Source organism: Gymnoscopelus microlampas (assembly GCF_963454915.1).
Source record: "Gymnoscopelus microlampas genome assembly, chromosome: 5".
In the NCBI taxonomy this organism is placed as follows: Eukaryota; Metazoa; Chordata; class Actinopteri; order Myctophiformes; family Myctophidae; genus Gymnoscopelus; species Gymnoscopelus microlampas.
Window position 1 is genome coordinate 3,016,166 of NC_139942.1, and position 24,598 is coordinate 3,040,763.

Sequence of the window (24,598 nt, forward strand, 5' to 3'; positions counted from 1 at the left end):
ACACAATTTAAATACACAAATCTTGTATGGTGGTCCCTACCACAAAATATTTTCAGATGGGGGTCCGCGGACAAATACATATTCATTGTGTGGGTCCTTGACATGAAAATGTTTGAGAACCAATGGTTTGAACAACATTAAACATCAAGCCCAAATAAGCCACTAAACTTAAGAAACAAGACCCCCCCCAACCACCACCAATATTTACAGAAAAACAAGCCCAAAGTGACTTATAAATCAGCAGACTTGGCAACACTGATACCAACCATCTGTTACCACTAACATGAGACATGATCAAATGTTGCCACCTAGAGGTAACTTAGAGGTATAGGCCTATAATTTATACTGACTTGTAAGTTGCCAATCTTTTATCTAATAGAAGCTCAAACTAGTTTAACAAAAAAAGCATGTTTTAAAAAAAATGCAGAGATGTTCAGAGATAGTGAAAATAGTAGATCTACAAGCTCACAATGCAGTTGCACTGTCTTGCTTTGTGAGCTTGCAGATCAGCTATTTTCACTATATGTTTGAAACAGGGCTGAAGTGGTCAATTCATCATATATTCTGTCTGTCTGTCTGTCTGTCTGTCTGTCTATCTATCGAGACAAATGCATACCAATACTAATCAGTGTTGTAAAGTAATCAAGTACATTTACTCAAGTACTGTTCTTAAATACAATTTTGAGGTACTTTTACTTTACTGGAGTATTTCCAATTTTCTGTACTTTTACTTCTACTCCACTACATCTCAGAGGCAAATATTGTACTTTTACTCCACTACAATTATTTGAAAACTTTAGTTACTAGTTACTTAGATTTTGATTATTATTACAAAACACACATTAATCACTTCAGCCCTATATACATTTCGGCCATTTGAAAATAGCAGATCTACAAGCTCACAATGTGTCGCGACTTGCGATGCAACGCATTGTGAGCTTTGTAGATCTGCTATTTTCAAAAGATTTGTATACAACTTGTGAAATGGGACATTCTGCATAATGAGTACTTTTTACTTTTGGTACTTTAAGTACATTTTGATAACAATACTTTTGTACTTTTACTCAAGTAATTCTTTTATTCTGGACTTTTACTTAAAACAGAGTATTTCTACATTGCATATTGATACTTATACGTGTGAGTACTTTGTCCACCACTGATACAAATAATAATAATAATAATAATAATAATAATAATAATAATAATAATAATAATAATAATAATAATAATAATAATAGAGATTGAATAATACATATACAAACAATAATTATTATTATTATTATATATTATATAATTGTTTTATATTAATAAAGCATTATTATTATTATTATTATTGTTATTATTATCATTACAGGCTTGTGTACTTTTGCCTCAAATTAACACAATTTGTGCTGTATCAGCTTGTAGATCTGCTCTTTCTAGGCAAAAAAAAACACAGTGGGGATCATCAGGTCACATGACCACGCCCCTGATCAGCTGACAGGATGCTAACACAGTTAGCCTGGTTAGCTCCCACACAGATCACCACCACCATCACAACAACACCATCAGCTGTGGTTGTTGATGTTGTGATCAGACCAATCACCTCCATCCATCCAGCCAGCCTCTAAACAACAACACCCTGCGGTGTCAACAAACAAACAAACCCTCTGGTTGTCATGGAGACAGTGATCATCACTAAGGGATGGAGGATTCTGGGCTGAAGACCCAGGTTCAATGTCATGCTAACGGGCTAGCTGATGCTCAGGGGGGGTTGCCATGTCCGTTTGTTATAAGCGACTTCTGGGGCTTGTTTTTCTGGTGAGTTTCCTGTTTAAATGTTTGGATAGTTTGCGGGTTGTTGTGGCTTTTTGGGGCTTGTTTTTGAAGTGTAGTTGATTATTTTGGGCTTGTTTCCTAATGTTAAACCAGTGAGTCTTAAACATTTTCATGTTTAAGGACCCCCAGATTAATCTGAAAAGATGTTGTGGCAGGGACCCCCATACAAGATTTGTGTTGTTAAAATGACCTTATTTTGTTTTTTTCCCCAGGAGATTATTTTTATTTTTCTGAAAATAGCCGTATAGCCTTCTTCTCGCTTCTTTTGGCCTTGTTTTCACATACCCGGCTGCTTGTTTCTCTCGCAGAATCTGGCAACGCAGCTATAGCGGGTGGACGCGGAGAGGAGAGCGGGGAGGAGAGGAGCTCCTCCCGGCCTAGAGGAGTCTGATCTCCCGGTAACCAAGCGTCTCTCTCCCGGGGGGTGAGTGAGTCTCCACACACAGACACACAGACACACACGCACACGCACACACGCACACACACACACACACACACACACACACACACACACACACACACACACACACACACACACACACACACACACACACACACACACACACACACACTACCAAACCCATATATGGGTCACTAGTGAAAATAGCAGATCTACAAGCTCACAGCGCACCACTTTGCAGATCTGCTATTTGTACTACTTCTTAAATATTTTGTTTTCTAATTTTAAGGAATTTATTTGATTATTAGATTATTTTATTTTATTTATTAAATTATTATTTGAAAAATATTTGAATTTGTAAAAAAAAGAAAATCTCCCAAAAAAAGAAAAAATAGGCTAAATTATAACATAATCTTATGAAAAATTAAAGGGATATTTATTTGTGACCCATGAAAATATGTCCCACTGTTCTGAGACAGACTGCTATTAGCTGGTTCTTGGTTTGGATACAAGACGAGTGGGCACTATAATGAAGAGTGGGCACCTCGATGTGAAATTGGCTATTTTGTCCAAAATATATATTTAAAAAACACCATTATCAGATCAAAATGTATCCTTCAGCATCTTGTTAATGGCCCAAATGATTGGATATTGATAATACAGGTTTTGGTGCCATTTGTAGCAATTGTAGAAATATTAGACATTAACTGTCGAACGTTCAATGATGTTCTCATATCATGTATACCAGTGGTTCTCAACCAGTGGTCCCTGAGGGGGTTCCAGGTGGTCCCCAGCTAAATGATGGAGAGGTGGTGACCAAATGGACTCTTATTAGATTTTGGGCGGTGTAGCCGCCCCTATAAGTGGGGTTGGGACACCTCATTAGTACACCCTTCGCTGTACTGTGATTGGCTCATACATTAGTACACCCCTACATTAGTACACCCCTAGCTGTACTGTGATTGGCTGACTCTATTCAGCACTGTGATTGGCTAGCGAGACACATGATGAAATTAATAACCTATAAATAGGACTCTGCACTTAAAAAAAAAACACTTTTTTTTAAAGTGAGCTTCCATCACTGTGATGACCACTGTGATGACCACACCGTTCACTTCATACCGGGTGTGATTTTTTAACTCTTGAGGGCGTAAAAGGAAACCAAATGGACCCGGTCCATTTGGTTTCATTTTACGCCCTCAAGAGTTCAATTATTGTTAAACATCTGCGTCACTTAATTTACAAGAAGTCTACACAATTAGAGAATGTAGAAGAATTGTTATTTTGATCAACGTTGGCCTGTTATCTCTCCTATTGGTACCAACATCAATACAGCATGGAATTGTGGACAAAATCTCATCCAACGACAACAAAATATTCGACGTCTTGGGTCTGAGAGTCTAAATCTCATCAAACGGTGGTTCCGCGGCTCAAATGCCGAATAAATAATGGACCTTGATATGGATTGATTGAAAACCACTGATGTATACGATGCATTACTTGTTATTTTTTTCCAAATATATATATTTTGGGGAAAAAATAGCCACTCTTACCCTTGGTTTACCTGCGATCCTAGTTCACTGATGCACTACACTGTCTCTCTGCATTCTATGTATGTGTTTACCTTGTTTACTGTAAGTCAGTCTGGATAAAGAGCGTTGTATCTCCTCTGTATCTCCATTACATCTTTATCATGAATGTTTATTTTATTTGACGTGGAGATCACAAAAACATTGGACCAGACCACATGCATCGCTCAAGTGTTCTAGCGCCACAATTAACCACAATTTGAGTCCTAGGTTAACCCATTAAGACCGGGAACGCATCTGTGTCATTTTAGATTTGAGCTATAACCATTATGTTATACTTTGGCTATAAAAAAATAGCAGATCTACAAGCTCATAGCGCGGCACAGCTATTGCAGCTATAGCTATAGCTCTGCTATTTTTAGGGGAAAAAATGCAAATCTTTGATTATATATATTCTTTTAAAGCGAACATTTTGAACTCAAATCTTTGCTTCTGGGAGTCGTCCCTGGAACAACAATCAAATACATATAATTTGTGTAGTTTGGTTGCTATATCAATGGTGCTCAAACTCTTCCCATGTCAAGGACCCCCACGATGATATGTATTTGGCCGCGGACCCCCATCTCAAAATATTTTTGTTCCAGGGACCCCCCAGAAGCAAAGATTGGAGTTAACAATGTTCGCTTTAAAAACATATGTATATTGAAAGATTTGCACAAATTTTCATGATTTGTATAGCTGTTATTTTTTGGATAGCTAAAGAAATCTTAAAATGACACAGATGCGTCTTAATGGATTAAGAACATTGCCATCAGTGTCTAGTTTTAGGTGGGCAGAGAATTCCACAGTCGAGAATTCCACAGTCATCTCCTCCTGTATCTTCACAATCATCACTTTCTTCACAACATCTCATCACACTGAAATATACTATAATCAAGCCGTTGTGGGCTGTTATTTACCCATTAAGACCTGGAACGCATCTGTGTCACTTTAGATGTCTTTGGCTATTCAAAAATAGCAGATCTACAAGCTCATAGCGCGGCACCGAGTGCCGCGCTATGAGCTTGTAGATCTGCTATTTTTGAAAAATCGTAAACATTTTTTTTTTAGATTTCTTTTCAAAAAACTGTTAAGATTTAGAAAACATTTGAAAGAATCACCTCAGGTCTTAATGGGTTAATGTATTGATTACTAATGCATGTGTTGTTTCTGTTAGATTTTCTGTTATGGTGTGTGTGTGTGTGTGTGTGTGTGTGATTTAAAATCCAGTTACTCAGTAATAAGCCTTCACTCTTCATGCATGCAAAAGTGTCACTTTTCGGCGAAATTCGCCGTTTTGAATCCAAATAGGTCATTTGTGTGAATCGTGCAGATCCGTTGAGAAAATGTGTGGGGAGGTGGGGGGGTGTCGTGTCGATTGTAAAGGCTGTGCCAGTCACATATATAGACTGGCAAAGGTTGGATATAGGAAGACGAACGCGTGGACGAACGCCAAAATAAAGCTTCAGTTGACTAATCATGATACATGATACTAATCAGCGGTAGTTTTATTTTGAAAACCCGCTTCAGGAAGTTGTAGCTGCAGCCTGCGTTAGCTGACGAAACAGCTGCATTAGCTCAGCTGGGCTAGGGGCCATTGTTATGGTTCGTTGCGGTGTTGTGGAAGATGTTTGAATCGATAAAAAGTTTATGAGTCACTCCGCTAAACGTTTTAACAACGTGAAAACCATGCACTGTGGACTATACCGTTCTTTAGACCATCCGTTGCAGTGGTGAGTGTGTTGTTATTTTACGTCGTGTCTGTGTGTGCAGCTACAAACTTATGTGTGTGTGTGTGTGTGTGTGTGCGTGCGTGCGTGCGCGCGCGCGTGTGCTCATACGTGTCGTACACGCGCGCTCAGCGAGGCTTTGCCAAACCTTTACTGTATTCTTTGATTTTGAAACGGTGTAGATTTAATGTTGTTATTTAACAGCCCCCTCAGCTAGGGGAGAATGGGATAAGTTGAGCCACTTTTCACTTAACCTTATTTCAGGATGTCTTCTATCAATCGAAACTATGAGTAAGCATCTATGACAAAAACAATATTAAAAAGATACAACTTCTAAAAAGTTTTTAAAAGTTTAAACTTGAACAACTTGAACAAATAATGTTTTCACTTATCAAAAATAATTGAATAACACATTTCCCTTGCAAATTGTCTTATTTATTATCTTAACGTTTTTTTTTAAACAATACAATGCTACTTACATAAAGTTTTGTAATTCTGAACCTTTTAATATTTTCAATTATTATAATAATATTGCAAACTTATCTTAAATGAGATATTCATCCAAATTAAATGTCATCCATTATAATTTGAGTAGCAAAGAAATAATATAAAATATGAATAGTGATTAATATTAGGATATTCAGCTCAATTACCCTGGGGCATTTGGTTAATTTTACCCCACAGCCACCATTTTAGACACATTGGCTAGAATAATTCTTCAGACATTGTCTTTGCTAAATTATTCACATGGTTTTATCCATTGGCAAATCACCAACATGTATGATATACATTTTTAGATCTGGGTAAATTAGCTTTGATACAGTCATTCTACCTGACGTGTAGATCTTACTTTGACCTGCAAAAAACAGTTTGTTGTGTAAATGAATGTTTTATACAGGGATTAAAGTTCTCAGTCCTGGGGACTGATTTCAGTCTTGAGGATTCCATGTGCCATGTTTAAAAATCAAAAATCACATATTGGGACATGGTCTGAAAACAAATTTCAGTCTTGGGATTCTTTTTTGCTTTAACCCCTGTTTATAGTTTCCCCAGGTGCTTCCCAATTTCACAGCTAGGTGTAAATGATGGATGTTTACTATATTTAAGGTCAATCATCGTTTTATTTGATGGCCCTCTTTTTGATTGGCCTTTTACAGGCCCTACCAGCCTGTAGGGGAGGTAGAGAGTAACATATTATAATACCAGCCTGTAGGGGGAGGTGGAGAGTAACATTATAATACCAGCCTGTAGGGGAGGTAGAGAGTAACATTATAATACCAGCCTGTAAGGGGAGGTAGAGAGTAACATTATAATACTAGCCTGTAGGGGAGGTAGAGAGTAACATTATAATACCAGCCTGTAGGGGGAGGTAGAGAGTAACATTATAATACTAGCCTGTAGGGGAGGTAGATAGTCACATTATAATACCAGCCTGTAAGGGGAGGTAGAGAGTAACATTATAATACTAGCCTGTAGGGGAGGTAGAGAGTAACATTATAATACTAGCCTGTAGGGGAGGTAGAGAGTAACATTATAATACCAGCCTGTAGGGGGAGGTAGAGAGTAACATTATAATACCAGCCTGTAAGGGGAGGTAGAGAGTAACATTATAATACCAGCCTGTAGGGGGAGGTAGAGAGTAACATTATAATACCATCCTGTAGGGGGAGGTAGAGAGTAACATTATAATACCAGCCTGTAAGGGGAGGTAGAGAGTCACATTATAATACCAGCCTGTAGGGGGAGGTGGAGAGTAACATTATAATACCAGCCTGTAGGGGAGGTAGAGAGTAACATTATAATACCAGCCTGTAAGGGGAGGTAGAGAGTCACATTATAATACCAGCCTGTAGGGGGAGGTAGAGAGTAACATTATAATACCATCCTGTAGGGGGAGGTAGAGAGTAACATTATAATACCATCCTGTAGGGGGAGGTAGAGAGTAACATTATAATACTAGCCTGTAGGGGAGGTAGAGAGTAACATTATAATACCAGCCTGTAGGGGGAGGTAGAGAGTAACATTATAATACCAGCCTGTAGGGGGAGGTAGAGAGTAACATTATAATACCATCCTGTAGGGGGAGGTAGAGAGTAACATTATAATACAAGCCTGTAGGGGAGGTAGAGAGTAACATTATAATACCAGCCTGTAGGGGGAGGTAGAGAGTAACATTATAATACCAGCCTGTAGGGGGAGGTAGAGAGTCACATTATAATACCAGCCTGTAGGGGGAGGTAAAGAGTCACATTATAATACCCCCCGTTGACAAAGCGGTGGCGGGGGGCACCAAACCGGGTTCAAGCACCGGGCACCACGAAGGGTTTTGTACCCCTAAAAACGTGTTTGGTACCCCTAAAAAACTTGTCACCTTTTTCACCATTGGCCTGTTTGCATGCCTGACTCTTGTTAGGGTTCATGCTATCTGGCAAACTGTCCTCTGGATTTCACATTTTAGATCATAATCGTTGTTGTCGGGCAGACACCTCCTAATCTCCATATTTTAACTTTTTATGTTTTTGTTTTGTAAATTAAAGGGATACTGTAGTTCACCCCCACAATGACTTTTTTTCTATCGATTAGTCACCCCAAGTCTCCATGGGGTGACTAATCGATGGGAACAAATATATTTTTTTTGGATGAATTCCTTTAACTTTCTACTCGATCATACTACAGCGTCACACAAAAGCGTCACAAGTAGCAGATCCACAGGCTCGGTTTTGCGAGTTCCGGACAACCACCGATCCAACCGCCTTCCCAATAGGCTGTATTCACAGCAGCCATATTATGAAGACATTCACAGGTGTTACCAATGATACTAATGAAGGCTCTGTTCCATTCTGGTCAAACAGAGTCAGGGTGCTGATATTGTGCTTGTTGGCTCACTGGAAACACTCTGTTACACCAGTGGGTCTGGGGTCGTGGAAACCACTGTGCTAGACTAAATGGAACAGAGCCTTCATTAGTATCATTGGTAACACCTGTGAAGGAAGTGATAATATGGCTGCTGTGCATAGAGCCTATCCCTCGGGTTGCCGGTTTGATGTCGATCGGTTGGATAGTCCTAGAGATATGCAGGAGATAGACACACTCACAGAGATGGTGGGCATTTCTAGATAGATGCTGCTGTTGAGAGAGAGAGAGAGAGGGTATAGAGCACCAAAGTCTAACGTAATTTACGCATCCTACCTGGGTCGCGTTTTTTTTCCCCCCTGTTCTGAAACCCCATAGACGTGTTTAATATCGCGTCAAATAAGAACTGTGTTACATAAATAAACAAATGACCCCGGCGGTTTGACTCTTATGGATATGAAGCATCAACTGACGGTGAGAAAACGCTAATGTTACTTCCGCCAAATTAGTTAAATTTTCGCCATAAACAGACTGTATCAAATATGAGTGACTGACTATCATAAACGATACAGCGCCTCCTCCCTGACAATATCGCCGAGACAGTTTGTTTACTTTTGGACCACAATTCTTACATGAGACGATTCTAAAATGACCCAATGTTATACTCCATAGACCAATTAATTGTTTACTAACATTGAGACTGGATGCGCAGGTGATTGTTTCACGCAATCAATTTCCGACCTGTTGTTTTCGGGGTGCGCTAGTTTCAGCACACCCCAACCCCCTCTTACGTGTTGGCTAGTGTGGCACGTCCTGGCGAGACCTGATAGAATGGGTTTCATTTAGCACATACTGGTTGCACGCATACTGGTTCTTATCAGTGTGACGTCGTCTGTTAAGGGGTCTATAGAGAAATGACTTCCGCAACCCAGGGGATGAGCGAGTGACGTCAGGACTTCTGTACTCTAACTTATGGTCTTGTTATTGAAAACCTATCAGGGATAAGTGTTACAGATCATTGAGACTTAAAACGAGATTGACAAGATACACTAGATGGCGTGGAATGCCTTGCTCCAGGGCTCTTGGATTTAGTACAGTATATGATTTATTTTTGCGTGATGACATCAGTGTGTGACATAGGCAGTCTCTTTTGATCTTCTTGCAACAATGACTTCATGTCATTCTGAAATCGTGTGTGTGTGTGTGTGTGTGTGTGTGTGTCACCAGACACAGTCCAGTAAGAAGCACAGAGACCAGGAGAAGATCAACAGACTAGGGTTTCCAGCGGACCCTCAGTGAGCGGACCCCCCGTTCGTGCTCCGTCTCATCACCTGTGTAGGCTTGACACAATTATCACATCATCGCCTAATGACAATTATTTGAGATAATCAGCATTATTTTTGCATAATCGTCGTTTCCATTCGTCTGTATGAATTCATCTGTTGAAAATAATCTGATTTAATGTCATACGTTGTTTTATTTCTTATATTTCAAGGAATCTACACACAAAATGTTGCATTTTTAGAATTGACTAAATCGATTATTCTGAGTAACCACTTAACCATGTATTCTACTTTGTTGTGCAATGGTAGGATAGAAATGGCAGATCTACAAGCTTACAACGCGTTGTGATGCGTTGTAAGCTTGCAGATCTGCTATTTCCACAGTTTTTTGAAACATTTTGAAGGTATAAAATGATGAAATGCATTGGCATGTTGTGATCTATTTGGATCATTGGAAACAGTCATTGTCATATCGGGTTTTGCAATTCTTTGTTTACAAAGCCTAAAAGGCAAACAGAAATGTATGTTTTTTATTCCTATGTTGCGAATGTTTAATGCCAAAAAACACAATTGAATCGTTCATCGCAATCAGTGAAAAAAGGTAGTCGACAAACATCTTTTGTCATAGTTTGAGTTGACAAAATTTGCACTGGTCAAGTACAATGTCACAACTTGTCACCAGTGGTGTAAAGTAACTAAGTACATGTACTCAAGTACTGCACCTAAGTACAATTTTGAGGTATTTTTACTTTACTGGAGTATTTCCAATTTCCTGCTCTTTTACTTCTACTCCACTACATCTCAGAGGCAACTATTGTACTTTTACTCCACTACAATTATTTGAAAACTTTAGTCACTAGTTACTTTGCAGATATAAGTCATTACATGTATAAAACATATATTAACCACTTTAGCCCTAATTTATACGTAGGCCATTTGAAAATAGCAGATCTACAAGCTCACAACGTGTCGCATCGCAACGTGTTGTGAGCTTGTAGATCTGCTATTTATAAACATTTTAGTACTTTTACTTTTGGTACTTTAAGTGCATTTTGATGGCAATACTTTTGTACTTTTACTCAAGTAACATTTTGAACACAGGCCTTTTACGTGCAACAGAGTATTTTTATATTGTGTTATTGGTACTTTTCACTTAAGTAAAAAATATTTCAGTACTTTTTCCACCACAACTTGTCACCCTACAGCGGCGATGACGACGTCAGGGTGTTGCCACCTGCCGGGCTCTCTGTGCGACTACTCCGGCGACACGGAGAGCCAGCCCTCCTCCAAGCACTCTGACGACTCCTCCCACTCCAACACCTCCACGCACTACGTGACGGCCAAGGTGACGGCCAGAGATGGCCGGCCGCTGTCCACCATCGTCAAAGCCGTGAGCTTACACAGGTAAGAGCCAAGACCACTGATTCATTCAATTCCCCCCCCCCAACATAGTGAAAATGTCTGTTTCGCAAATTGCAGTTTCGCCCACGACGCATAGCATCTTGTGATGCATTGTGAGCTTGTAGATCTGCTTTTTTTTGTGTTCTCTCTGTCCGTCTATCTACGTCTATCTATCTTTTGGTTGTTAATTATTATTGGTTGTGGTACTCATAATTTAGCCCTGGGATTCGTTTGTTTTTTTTAGGTTTTCTGACCTCAGTTACACCCAAAAAAACGTTTTCTGTGGTTTGAGGTTTTCGGAATAATTAGCCTCGGAAAAGTGCTGTGATTGGCCCGTGCACTTTGATGTCAAAGTCCATTAACCCCGCCCCCTACCCGCGGAGTAGAGGCGATGATTGACAGGCAAAATCCCTCAACAGCGACAACCGCAGGCAAATAGGTTCTTTTCATTGCAGCTGAAAAGGCTTCAGAACACTGAGAGAAAAAAAAACCTGCCATGGCTCACTGGAGGGGATCTTTCAGTTAAAACCTTTTAATACACGTTTGAAGGACCATGATAAAGACTTAATGCTTCATAAAACCAGCATGTCATGAAACCTTTAAATCCTGTGTTGAGGGTCACACAAGGAAGTAATACACTCTTGAAAGTTGAAACTAAATAAGTTGAGAACCAACCATTTATTTAGTTGTTACAGACTGTATACTTTTCACCTGTAACTTACAGTGTGCTTGAAAAGTATGCATCTTCAGCAGCTAGTGATGGCCAACCGTTAACCGGTAATCGTTAAGAAATTGGTAACCGGTTCATACTAACGGTTAATGGTTAGCCGTAAAAATGATGGAGCAATGATGCACTTCCAACACCCAAGTCCACTGCGTGGACACTTGTGTATTTTCAGGCGATCTAACCGACTGAAACTCTTGTTACACTGTTTACAGTAGAAAGGTTTTTCTCCAGTGTGGATACGCTGGTGTCTCTTCAGGTCATCTAACAAACTGAAACTCTTGTCACACTCTTTACAGTAGAAAGGTTTTTCTCCAGTGTGAATACGCTGGTGTCTCCGTAGGCTACCTAACTCACTGAAACTCTTGTCACACTGTTTACAATAGAAAGGTTTTTCTCCAGTGTGAATACGCTGGTGTCTCTTCAGGCCATCTAACAAACTGAAACTCTTGACGCACTGTTTACATATGTGAGTTTTCTTCCCTGTGTCAGTCAGACGATGTCTCTTTGCTTCCGATTGTGTTGAAGTCTTGGTAGACTGTTGACTACTGTAAGGTCTTTCTCCTTCTGAGTTTCCCTGCTGCTGGCTCGTTGTCGGGAACAGTTGGTTCATGGTCAAAGCTGCTGCTATGCATGGGCTGTAATGGTCCAAGAATGTAATTAATGATCTGTGACCTTACGATCCAGGATTGATTACAGGTCAATTACCAGATGAAAATCAAATGTATGGATCTCTGCTGGAATAGTTCCTCTTCTTGTGATGAAGGCTTCCTCGGTGTCTCTCTCCATGTGCGTCATTAACACCGTGCAGTCTGGTTTTAAGCCGAGCTGATTCAAAGCTCACGTCATCATTATGTTGTCACTATGATGTCAGCCATGCCCAAATATGGAGTTCCATGTCATTTACGAGATAAAGTTTCAGCCCAGTCACCTCAATTATCTTCCAGTATGAAATTAACGAGCGTCAATGAGCATCAGCTGGACACACACACACACACACACACACACACACACACACACACACACACACACACACACACACACACACACACACACACACACCTCTGCAGTGCTCTAAAAGTGACTGGAGTCTGTCTCATTTCTCTCCAAAAGCCCTTGAATATGATTAAGGATGACTGATTATGGTAAGCTCGCCTCACATTTCATATCACACACACCATACCTGCAACTTTCACTAGCCAAGTGACAGGGTTTGGTGCGGGCCGGACAGTTGCCCCTCGCGGGGCGCAAATGGCCCACGGGCCGCCTATTGGGGAACCCTGTCTTAGTTGCTTGTTTTAGAAGAGAATACACTTCAGACTTCTGGTGATTAGTAGTTTCGTTCCCTACCTATGTTGAATGCACTTATTGTAAGTCGCTTTGGATAAAAGCGTCTGCTAAATGACTGTAATGTAATGTAATCAACACATTGTGATGTTTTTCTGCCTCTGTCTTTGTCCTTATCAGCGACGTGGGCATGTGTCGGATCTGCCACGAGGGGAGCGGCGGCGGGGAGAGCCTGCTGTCGCCCTGCGGGTGCACGGGCACCCTGGGCCAGGTGCACCGCAGCTGCCTGGAGCGCTGGCTGTCCTCCTCCAACACCAGCTACTGTGAGCTCTGCCACACGCAGTTCACCATCGAGCGCCGGCCGCAGCCCCTCACGCAGGTCAGCGGGCCGATATCTGGGGCACTGTCACACTTACTACACGGTCGCCAGTGGTGTAATGTAACTAAGTGCATTTACTTAAGTACAATTTTGAGGTGCTTTTACTTTACTAAAGTACTTCCCATGTTCCCTATAGGCTCTATGCACTATTTGCATTCTTACTTCCTTCACATGTGTCACCAATAATACTAATTAAGGCTCTGTTCCATTTAGTATGTTCCCAAATAGGCTCTATGCACTATTTGCATTCTTACTTACTTCACAGGTGTCACCAATAATACTAATTAAGGCTCTGTTCCATTTAGTGTGGCATAGTGGTTGTCTTATTTTCAAGGGCCCCCATAACTCTGAGAGTGTACAAATGGAACCAAATGGACCCTTACGGGTCCATTTGGTTCCATTTGTACACTCTCAGAGTTACACGCCCACCTTAAGGGGCCATTTGAGCCCCTCACGCAGGTCAGCGGGCGATATCTGGGGCACTGTCACACTTACTACACGGTCGCCAGTGGTGTAATGTAACTAAGTACATTTACTTAAGTACAATGTTGAGGTGCTTTTACTTTACTAAAGTACTTCCAATGTTCAATACTTTCACTTCTACTCCACTATATCTCAGAGGCAAATATTTTTTCTCCACTACAATTATTTGAAAACTTTAGCTACAGTACTAGTTACTTTGTAGATTTTGATTATTATTAAAAAACATACATTAACCACTTCGGCCCTGCATACATTCCGGCCATTTGAAAATAGCCGATCTACAAGGTCACTACAATCTCACAAGAGCTTGTAGATTTGGTATTTTCAGAAGATTTTTAGACATTTTACAGTTGAAAACTTGTGAAATGGGACATTCTGCATAATGACTACTTTATACTTTTGATATTTTAAGTACATTTTGATACCAATACTTTTGTACTTTTACTCAAGTACATTTTGAATTCTGGACTTTTACTTGGAACAAAGTATTTCTACATTACAGTATTGATACTTTTACGTAAGTAAGTAAAATATTTGAGTACTTTTTTCCACCACTGCTTGAATCCAAGGCTTCGTGGGGTGTGCAATTGATAGAAAACAAGTCATTTTTTTGGGTGAACTACTCCTTTTTTAATAAATGTCGTTCCTCGTCGTCCCCAGTGGCTGAAGGACCCGGGCCCGCGCAGCGAGAAGCGCACGTTGCTGTGCGACATGGCGTGCTTCCTGCTCATCACGCCGCTGGCGGCCATCTCCGGTTGGCTGTGCCTGCGGGGGGCCCAGGACCACCTGCAGCTGAAGAGCCGTCTCGAGGCGGTGGGCCTCATCGCCCTGACCATCGCCCTGTTCACCATTTACATCCTCTGGACCCTGGCGAGTAACAACACTCATCATGTTATTTCTACTGCTCCACTTTCATTTTGACAGCAAATAGGCTCTATGCACTATTTGCATTCTTACTTCCTTCACAGGTGTCACCAATAATAATATACTAATTAAGGCTCTGTTCCATTTTAGTGTGGCATAGTGGTTGTCTTATTTTCAAGGACCCCCATAACTCTGAGAGTGTACAAATGGAACCAAATGGACCCGTAAGGGTCCATTTGGGAACCAAAATGGAGTGTTTCTAGTGAGCCAACATGAACAATATCAGCACCCTGACCAGAATGGAACAGAGCCTTCATTAGTATCATTGGTAACACCTGTGAAGGAAGTAAGAAGAGGCCCAATATGGCTGCTGTGGATCGAGCCTATTTGTATTTAGTTTGTCATAGTCTTTTGAATAAACTTATATTTAAGCCGTTAAAAACGGGAACGCATCTGTGTAACTAGCTGGAATTTGTCTACTGACCACATTTTTCCTTCCAGTGAAATATTTTCTTTTCTGCCCAAAAGGTGTGTTTTAGACGTGAGGTGGGGGGCGCTCAGAGTGTTCCCACTAAGTAGAGTAGGCTTTCAACTCCATAAAACCCTCTTTGTTTTGGCGAGTAGCGAAAGTGTATGTTTTATTTTTACTAGAGGCTGCGCAGCCTGAGGTGCGCAAAGGCTCGAAAGTCCCATAGCGTTAAGGAGAACTCCTTCTAATGCTATATGGACCAGAGCTACTGTGTGACCACTTGAACCATTATTTTATACTTTGGTTATTCAAAAATAGCAGATATACAAGCTCCTAGCCATGCTGTGAGCTTGTAGATCTGCATTTTTATTTAAAATCATGTCATTTTTGGCAAATCTTTTAATACATATGTTTTAAATCGAACATTTGTAACTCAAATCTTTGCTTCTGGGGATTCTACAAATGTCTTCTAAATCCTAACAGTTTGTTTTAAAAAAAACGTATGTTGCTATATCACCACTGATATATATCTCAAACGTTTTCATGTCAAGGACCACCCAATATATGTAGGCTATTTGGCCGCGGACCCCCATCTCAAAGTATGTTGTTCAAGGGACCCTAGAAGCAAAACATTTTGTTCCCTAGGTTGGCAGAGGGAGTGTTGTGCCCAGGATTACATAGACAATTGGCACTGGGGTTACAAAATTGTGGGATAAAAAAGAAGAAAAAATTGGAAATACTCCAGTAAAGTAAAAAATACCTCAAATTGTACTTATGTACAGTACTTGAGTAAATGTACTTAGTTACTTTTACACCACTGATTTTGACGTCTCTCTCTCTCCCTCCCTCCCTCTCTCTCTCAGGTGTCATTCCGCTACCACTGTCAGCTCTACTCGGAGTGGAGGAGGACCAATCAGAAGGTGCGGCTGCTCATGCCCGACCTTAAAGGGCCGCACTCCGCGCGGCGCGACACCACGCCCACCTCCAAGTCCTCCAAGAAAATGACTGACGAGACCATCGTATGAGTGACCCCCCCCCCCTCCCCACACGGCCTAAAAAGACCCCCAGAGTGTTCTCTCTTTAAAAAAAAACACCATGTATTATATTATGGGAAAGAAACAAACTTTTGCACTTCATAGAAAGGGGGGAGAGTGGACTTTTTTTCTCTCCCTCTGTTTACGTTTAAGGGGGTGGTGACTTCACACCCAAAATGGCTTTCTTTTTTTTACCCCCCCCTATCAATTAGTCACCCGATGAAGCCTTGGATTCATGGAGATTTTTATTTTTTTGTTTTAGTCGCATTCCTGAGCCAATATTCCAATGTTTGATGAATTGAAGTAAAAATACATCTGTGTCATTTCTTTGGCTACATTTTTTTTTTGCAGATCTACAAGCTCATAGCGCGGCACCGAGTGCCGCGCTATGAGCTTGTAGATCTGCTATTTTTTTGAAAAATCGTGAACATTTGTGCAAACCGGATTTTTAAAGCAAAACATTTTAACTCAAATCTTTGCTTCTTGGATTCTACAAATGTCTTCTAAATCTACAGTTTAAAAAAAAAAACGTATGTTTCTATATCAGTGGTTGTCAAACCTTTACATTTCAAGGACCCCCAAAATGATATGTATTTGTCCGCGGACCCCCATCTCAAAATATTTTGTTCCAGGGACCCCCCAGAAGCAAAGATTTGAGTTAAAAATGTTTGCTTTAAAAATATATATATTCAAAGATTTGCACACATTTTCACGAATTTTCAAAAATAGTAGATCTACAAGCTCGTAGCGCGGCACTCGGTGCAGCGCTACGAGCTTGTAGATCTGCTATTTTTGAATAGCCAAAGTGTAAAATAATGCTTTTTAGCTCAAATCTAAAAATGACACAGTTCCAGGTCTTAATGGGTTAACTCAAATCTTTGCTTCTGGGGGTTCTACAAATGTCTTCTAAATCTATGTTTAAAAAAAATCAGTGGTTCTCAAACCTTTTCATGTCAAGGACCCCCAAAATGATATGTATTTGGCCGCGGACCCCCATCTAAAGATATTTGGTCCCAGGGACCCCTCCAGAGGCAAAGATTTGAGAGAAATGTTCGCTTTATAAAATATATACATAAGGCTTCACGTGGTGATTAATTGATAAGCGGGAGGAGTAAAAAAAGCCATTTGAGGGGTGAACTACCCCTTAAAGGCACTTGGACGTGAACTACTACCTTAACCCGGGAATGGACAAGACGGCCAAGTGTTTTTTTTTTCTGTTTTCTTTTGGGGGGGAGGAGGAACTCATTCCAGAGTGGTACAGGATAAATGTTACGTGTCACCCCGATAGACTGCTATAGCTGCTGGGGAACACGGGGACACGTGACGCGGCGTGACGTGACGTGTGTGACAGTACATGCACACACGATGTAATGTAGTGGAATTATAATGGATTCAAGCATGCTACTACACTATAGCTGAATTAATCACTACCTACCCCCCCCCCCCACACACACACACACACACACACACACACACACACACACACACACACACACACACACACACACGTTTACCGTACTCGTGAGGACGTCGACACTTTACGAAGGCAATAGGCTCTATTCACAGCCGCCATAGTATGAAGACATTCACAGGTGTTACCAATGATACTAATGAAGGCTCTGTTCCATTCTGGTCAAACAGAGTCAGGGTGCTGATATTATGCATGTTGGCTCACTGGAAACACTCTGTTACACCAGTGGGTCTAAAGTTGGGGTCCAGGGACCCTCATGGGCTTTCAAATGGCCCCTTACAGGTGTGTAACTCTGAGAGTGTGGTTCCATTTGTACACTCAGAGTTATGGGGGTCGTGGAAACCACTGTGCTACACTAAATGGAACAGAGCCTTCATTAGTATCATTGGTAACACCTGTGAAGGAAGTGATAATATGGCTGCTGTACATAGAGCCTATTTGATCCATTTTTACCTTTTCCTTCTTGCCATTCTTTTTTTAACCCTAAACCAACTTGGTATGAACATGGCTTAACTCCAACCCTAACCCCCTAAACCACCTAACCTCTAAAGCAGTGGTTCTCACACGTTTTAAGTTCAAGAACCCCCGGCGTAACTCTTGAGAGAGTACAAATGGACCCAAATGGACCCTTATGAGTCCATATGGTTCCGATTTGGAACCCCACTTTCAGAACCACTGCTCTACATAACCTAATCCTAACGCTAAACCCCAACCTGAATCTTTTAGTAATTGTAAAAATAGAATAAAAAAATGTAACCATAAAACAACCTTTTTCTCTTTTTGAGGTCAAGGAAAATGTGCATAACTCTTAGTCCACGATTAATAGGAAAGCAAGAACCGCCATCTCCGGTTTACTTCCTGTATCTGCGTGAAGTACCGTAGGTGGCCCCGCCTCTTTAGGAGACTGGAAGTAGGTTGGAGTCTATTAATCCACCTCCATCTCAAAATATGTTGTTCCAGGGACCCCCATGAAGCAAAAGATCTGAGTTCAAAGTGTTCGCTTTAAAACATATTATATTCAAAAATGTGCACACATTTTCAAGATTTTTCTAAAAATAGCAGATCTACAAGCTCATAGCGCAGCACCGAATGAGCTTGTAGATCTGCTATTTTTGAATAGCCAAAGAAATCTAAAGTGACACGGATGCGTTCCAGGTTATAATGGGTTCGTTCCAATGGGAGAGTGAACGTGAACACAGCTTCTGAACCATTCTTTAGCCCTATGGTCACCGAAACTAAATATTGGACCCGATCGCCACAAGACACACAATATTCCCAGCATTCTGACTAAAATTGACTTAGTTCAGAGAGACACATCAGAGAGAAAATCTACTTTATTATCCACCTTTCTCTGTCCCAGCAGCAACACGCTCTCGCGAGATCTCGCGCCAGTAAACATCGGACGTCCGCGAGATGGTGTGCACGGAAATTAGGACGGCAGATCGTTCCTTTCCAGGAAGTGGAACACACACACGCACACACACACACACACACACACACACACACACACACACACACACACACACACACACACACACACACACACACACACACACACACACACACACACACACAGTCTCCAAACTATGTCTGGCCGTTGTTTTTGAACAACTAGCGTCGCGATGAAATGAGAAGTAAGAATTTGTGAAAGTTAAACTATAGTGAAATGACCAAGTCAGTTAAAGGGTTAGTTCACTAAAAAAAGAAGGCCTTTTTTTTCTTTGATTTGTCACCCCATGGAGACTTGAATTCATGGATGTCTTTTTAGTTTTTGTCTCATTCCTAAGCCACTCATTTGATGACCAGCGGAACGGTAGTAAGCAGTTCCGGTAGGAGACTCTTTGTGCCTCCTACTACTCCTCCTAAATATGGGGTGATTAATCGATAGAAAATAAGTCATTTTGGGGGTGAACTATCCCTTTAATGTCACTCTCCTCTCCTGACAAGTAAAGACCCATGGTCTCTCATATATAATATATATATATACATAGTGTAACCTCAACCCAAATGAGAACTGCTTAGGTAACATTTTCTCATTGCTGTTGTAAACAGTTTTAAGTTAAAAAAAAAACGAACTATGTTGCTTTTTCTTTAGTTTTTTTTTTTGTTTAGAGACACTAATCATAAACATTCTGAAAGTATATGTGGTTGTCAAAGTTTTTTCATGTCGCGGAACCCCCAAATTAATTATGTATTTGAACACGGACCCCCCCCCCCCCCCCCCCCGAAAATATTTTGTGCCAGTGACCCCAACCCCCCTTCCCTCCTCTACACCCATAGAAGATTTGTGTTGTTAAAATGTTTCTAAATAGTAGATCTACAAGCTCAAAAAAAAAAAAAAAAAACATGGCTTACATTCTAACTGGCTGGGACGTCTTGTGATGAACGATTCGCCCTGACATCTTTGTTGTCGGGTAGGAGATCTCTATTTCAACTTTTTTAGCGACACACACCACATCGAACGGAGTTCTGCGGATGATAGTGAAAATAGCCCACTCGACGCGTGAGCTTGTAGATCGGCTGTTTTCGCTGTTTTTCGTTTCTTTTCTTCGATACAGCAAATTGCATTGATATTAACAAAAAAAGAATGAAGAAAATGTACTTAATAATTGAAGTATATGCTTTTTGCACCACCGCAAAAGAAGGCCTGTAATACACTGTTGCGTTTACCCATGGATGACTTTAGGGAGCTTAAAGGGGTAGTTCATAGAGATATTATCGGATAGAATTTGAATCTTCCGGTTGCATCATCCCCTGTGAGAGTTGGGTCATTGTGCAATAAAACATCATTTTGTCGTCGGGCAGAAACCTGTCATTTCCATATTTCATACGTTTTTATTTCTGTAAATTAACCCTTTTAAGCCCGGGGAACGCATCTTCTGTCATTTTAGATTTCATGGGCTATTTCAAAAACAGCAGATCTACAAGCTCATAGCGCGGCACCGAGTGCCGCGCTATGAGCTTGCAGATCTGCTATTTTTGTAAAATCGTGAAAATGTGTGCAAATCTTTGAATATATGATTTTTTTTACATTTTTAACTCAAATCTTTGCTTCTTGGGGGGGGGGGGGGGGGGTCCTGGAACAATATGTTTTGATGGGGATCGGCAGCCGAAAACATATCATTTTGGGGGTCCTTGACATGAAATAGTTTGAGAACCACTGATGTAACAACATACATTAAAAAAAAACTGTTGGGATTTAGAAGACATCTGTAAAGATTTGCACAAATGTTCACGTTTTTTTTTTTTTTTTTTTGCAGATCTACAAGCTTGTAGCGCGGCTATGAGCTTGTAGATCTGCTATTTTTTGAATTGCCAATGAAATCTTAAAATGATACAGATGCGTTCCCGGTCTACTTACCGCATACAACGGTGTCACTCAAAAATAGCGCAAAATAGCCAATCTACAAGCTTGTAGCTTTTTTTTCCTTCACATTTTGAAAGTGTAAGTGGTTATGTTTGTCTGTGGGGTTTTTAAAAATATCGAACCAATTAAAAGTATTAACGAGAGCTTGTGATGAAATGATAACTACATGATCCATTGAAACACATTTTTTTTTGCATTTTTTCCTTTTTCATTTCCTGAAAAGTAACAGTTTTGGACCGCTGGCGCTGACGCTATATAAGGGACTCCTGGATTTTTTTGTTCTGTTTTATGTTTAAAACTTGCACTGAGGTCAATGGTCTAAAGTCATTGCACTCAGCATAAGCTTAACCCATAAGCCTTCTTACAGACATTAACAATAAAAGACACAACAGAAAACGGTAGGAAATTAGTGTTTTCCTTGCTTTTAGGGTCAACCCAGTAAGACCGGGAACGCATCTGTGTCATTTTAAGATTTTTTGGCTATTCAAAAATAGCAGATATACAAGCGGACATATACATATACAAGCTCATAGCGCGGCACCGAGTGCTGTGCTATGAGCTTGTATATCTGCTATTTTTTATATTTTTTCCGCAGGCAAATATGGTAATACCTATCATTTTGGGGGGTCCTTGACATTAAAAACGGGTTTTGATTTAAAAGACATTTGTAGAATCCCCCAGAAGCAAAGATTTGAGTTACAAATATTTGCTTTAAAAAACATATATATCCAAAAATGTGCACACATTTTCACTATTAAAAAAAATATATGAGCTAAGTAAAGAGCTAAGTAAAGTAAAACGTTTTGTTTTACTTAGCTAAACTAAGTAAAACTTTCATATATTCTAGATTAATTGTGCATAAAGTGAAATACTCATTTAAAAATCCATTTCTGAAAATATTAGAACGTTACAAAAAAAAGGATTTCTAATACAGAAATGTCGACCAAGTATTTTAATTCATGTACTCAGTACTTGGTCTGGGCTACTTTTCAGCAAATGACTTAAATCAGTGGTTTTCAAACCTTTTCATGTCAACGACCCCCAAAATGATATGTATTTGGCTGTGGACCCCCATCTCAAAATATGTTGTTCCAGGGCCCCCCGAAGCAAAGATTTGAGCTACTAAAGTTCGCTTTAAAAATATATATATTCAAAGATTCGCAAAAAAAAATCTCGGACCAGCATCTGTCTAGAGAGATTAGGGCAGTAGTGATACGCAGCAGATGAAGTCATTTTCGACTCCACACACACGCTACAAACATGGAGACAGTAACGTAATATTGTAAAATTTAATTTCATGGCATTAATACAACGTAAGTGAGCAAGACAAGCTATCAAAAAAACAAAAGAAATACAGAATATATTTTACACAAAATGAAGTTAAGCGATAGCAGTGCCTCGACCAGAAATGATGACTGAAATAAGGAGGTCTAAACAACCCAATCGCCAGAGGAAAAAACAAAAAAACAATAGCCATAGAGCAGTGGTTCTCAAACGTTTTCATGTCAAGGACCCCCCGAATTGATATGTATTTGGCCGCGGATCCCCCATCTGAAAATATTTTACGCCAGGGACCCCCCACGTACACGGTTAGTGTTTCAAATGTTTAAAAAAATATTCAAAATGTTAAACCTTTTTTGCAAGATTTCTTTGGAAAATAGCAGATCTACAAGCTCACAACGCGTTGCAAAGCGACGCATTGTCAGAATCAGAATCAGAATCAGAATTGTGAGCTTGTAGATCGGCTATTTTCAAACAGCCAATGCATGTTGGACTCAAGTGGCTACACTGAATTGAAAACTAAATGAACACATATTGCTTGTAACTCCCTGGGACCCCCCCCCCCCCCCCGAAGGACCCCTGGGGGTCCCCGGACCCCCACTTTGAGAACCAATACTCTCTATAGCAGCAGTGACGCCAGACTTCATTTCTCTATCGTACATTTCTGTGAAACACAGCACCCAAAAAAAAAAAAAAAAAAAATGTCCCCCACTTCTTTACAACTGTATTCGCCTGTTTCCTAGGCTGTGTTTTCCCACTTCCTGTCGATTTGATCCAATGAAATCCAATGAAACCGGTCAGATGACCAATGATATCCAATGAAATCGACAGGAAGTGGGAAAACACACAGCCTAGGAAACGGGTGAATAAAACCTGTGGCCTTTTCCGTTACAAAAGACAGAAAAAAAGAGGTGACACACAGAAGCGTGACTGTGAGCTTCCGTGTTGCCTTATTTGCGCTATTTGAAGAAAATGTTGAGAATGAATGCGTTTTGTTTTGACATTTTTCTGCACCTTTTTCGCCTATAATGACACAAGCAAAAATACCGGGGGGGAAAAGTGGTCAATGGCCTATTGAGTTATTATCATTGAGGTCCGCAACACCTTTTCTGACAGGAAATAGGTGTGTGTGTGTGTGTGTGTGTGTGTGTGTGTGTGTGTGTGTGTGTGTGTGTGTGTGTGTGTGTGTGTGTGTGTGTGTGTGTGTGTGTGTGTGTGTGTGTGTGTGTGTGTGTGTGTGTGTGTGTGTGCGTGCGTGCGTGCGTGTGTGTGGTGGAAAAAAGTACTCAAATGTTTTTCTTAAGTCAAAGTATCAATACCAACGATGCAGAAATACTCTGTTACAAGTAAAAGTCTCAGTATTCAAAATGTACTTGTGTAAAAGTACAAAAGTATTGGCATCAAAATATACTTAAAGTACCAAAAGTAAAAGTACTAACATGTTTGAAAATAGCAGATCAGGGGGTGTGAGCTTGTACATCGGCTATTTTCAAATATGTATAAAATAAGGCTGAAGTGGTTAATGTATGTCTTATAACAGTGGTTCTCAACCAGTGGTCCGGGGACCACCAGTGGTCCTTTAGGGGGTTCCAGGGGGTCCCCAGCCAAATGAATAATTAGGAACCAAATTGACCCTTATATGTCTGTAACTCTGAGAGTGTACAAATGGAACCAAATTGACCCTTATATGTCTGTAACTCTGAGAGTGTACAAATGGAACCAAATGGACCCTTATATGTCTGTAACTCTGAGAGTGTACAAATGGAACCAAATGGACCCTAACGGGTCCATTTGGTTCCATTTGTACACTCTCAGAGTTAAATGAACACTGATGATGATGATACAGTGTAGATTAAGACCCCCAAGAAATCAAAATGGTTGAGTCCCTGGCATATCTTTTCAAATGGGGGGTCCGTGGGCTAATATCTGTCAATTTGGGGGTCCTTGACGCGAAATAGGTTGAAAACCAGTGTCTTATAATATAAGGCCGTGGTAAAAGTAAAAGTACAACATTTGCCTCTGAGGTGTAGTGGAGTAGAAGTAAAAGTATACTGAAAACTGGAAATACTCCAGTAAAGTAAAAAAAAAATCCTCAGAATTATACTTCGGTAAAGTAAATGTACCAAGTTACTTTACACCACTGGTGTGTGTGTGTAAGGGGGAGGGAGGGGGGAGGTTGCCGTGGG

General features: G+C 40.5%; 1 protein-coding gene across 2 annotated transcripts; it reads left to right on the plus strand.

Moving 5' to 3' along the window:
- The first annotated feature begins 1,675 nt into the window (after positions 1-1,675).
- LOC311045844 (E3 ubiquitin-protein ligase MARCHF2-like) lies at positions 1,676-16,647 on the plus strand. 2 transcript variants are annotated; one of them, XM_084057902.1, is made up of 7 exons: positions 1,676-1,800; positions 2,127-2,242; positions 9,597-9,704; positions 10,858-11,056; positions 13,245-13,443; positions 14,587-14,800; positions 16,123-16,647. In XM_084057902.1, exons 4-7 carry the CDS (start codon positions 10,863-10,865, stop codon positions 16,203-16,205), a joined length of 690 nt encoding a protein of 229 aa, XP_083914028.1. In that variant the 5' UTR covers positions 1,676-1,800; positions 2,127-2,242; positions 9,597-9,704; positions 10,858-10,862; the 3' UTR covers positions 16,206-16,647. The 2 variants fall into 2 exon arrangements, with proteins under 2 accessions (XP_083914028.1, XP_083914027.1); XM_084057901.1 differs by having other exon boundaries at positions 14,587-14,796.
- Positions 16,648-24,598: the final 7,951 nt, after the last annotated feature.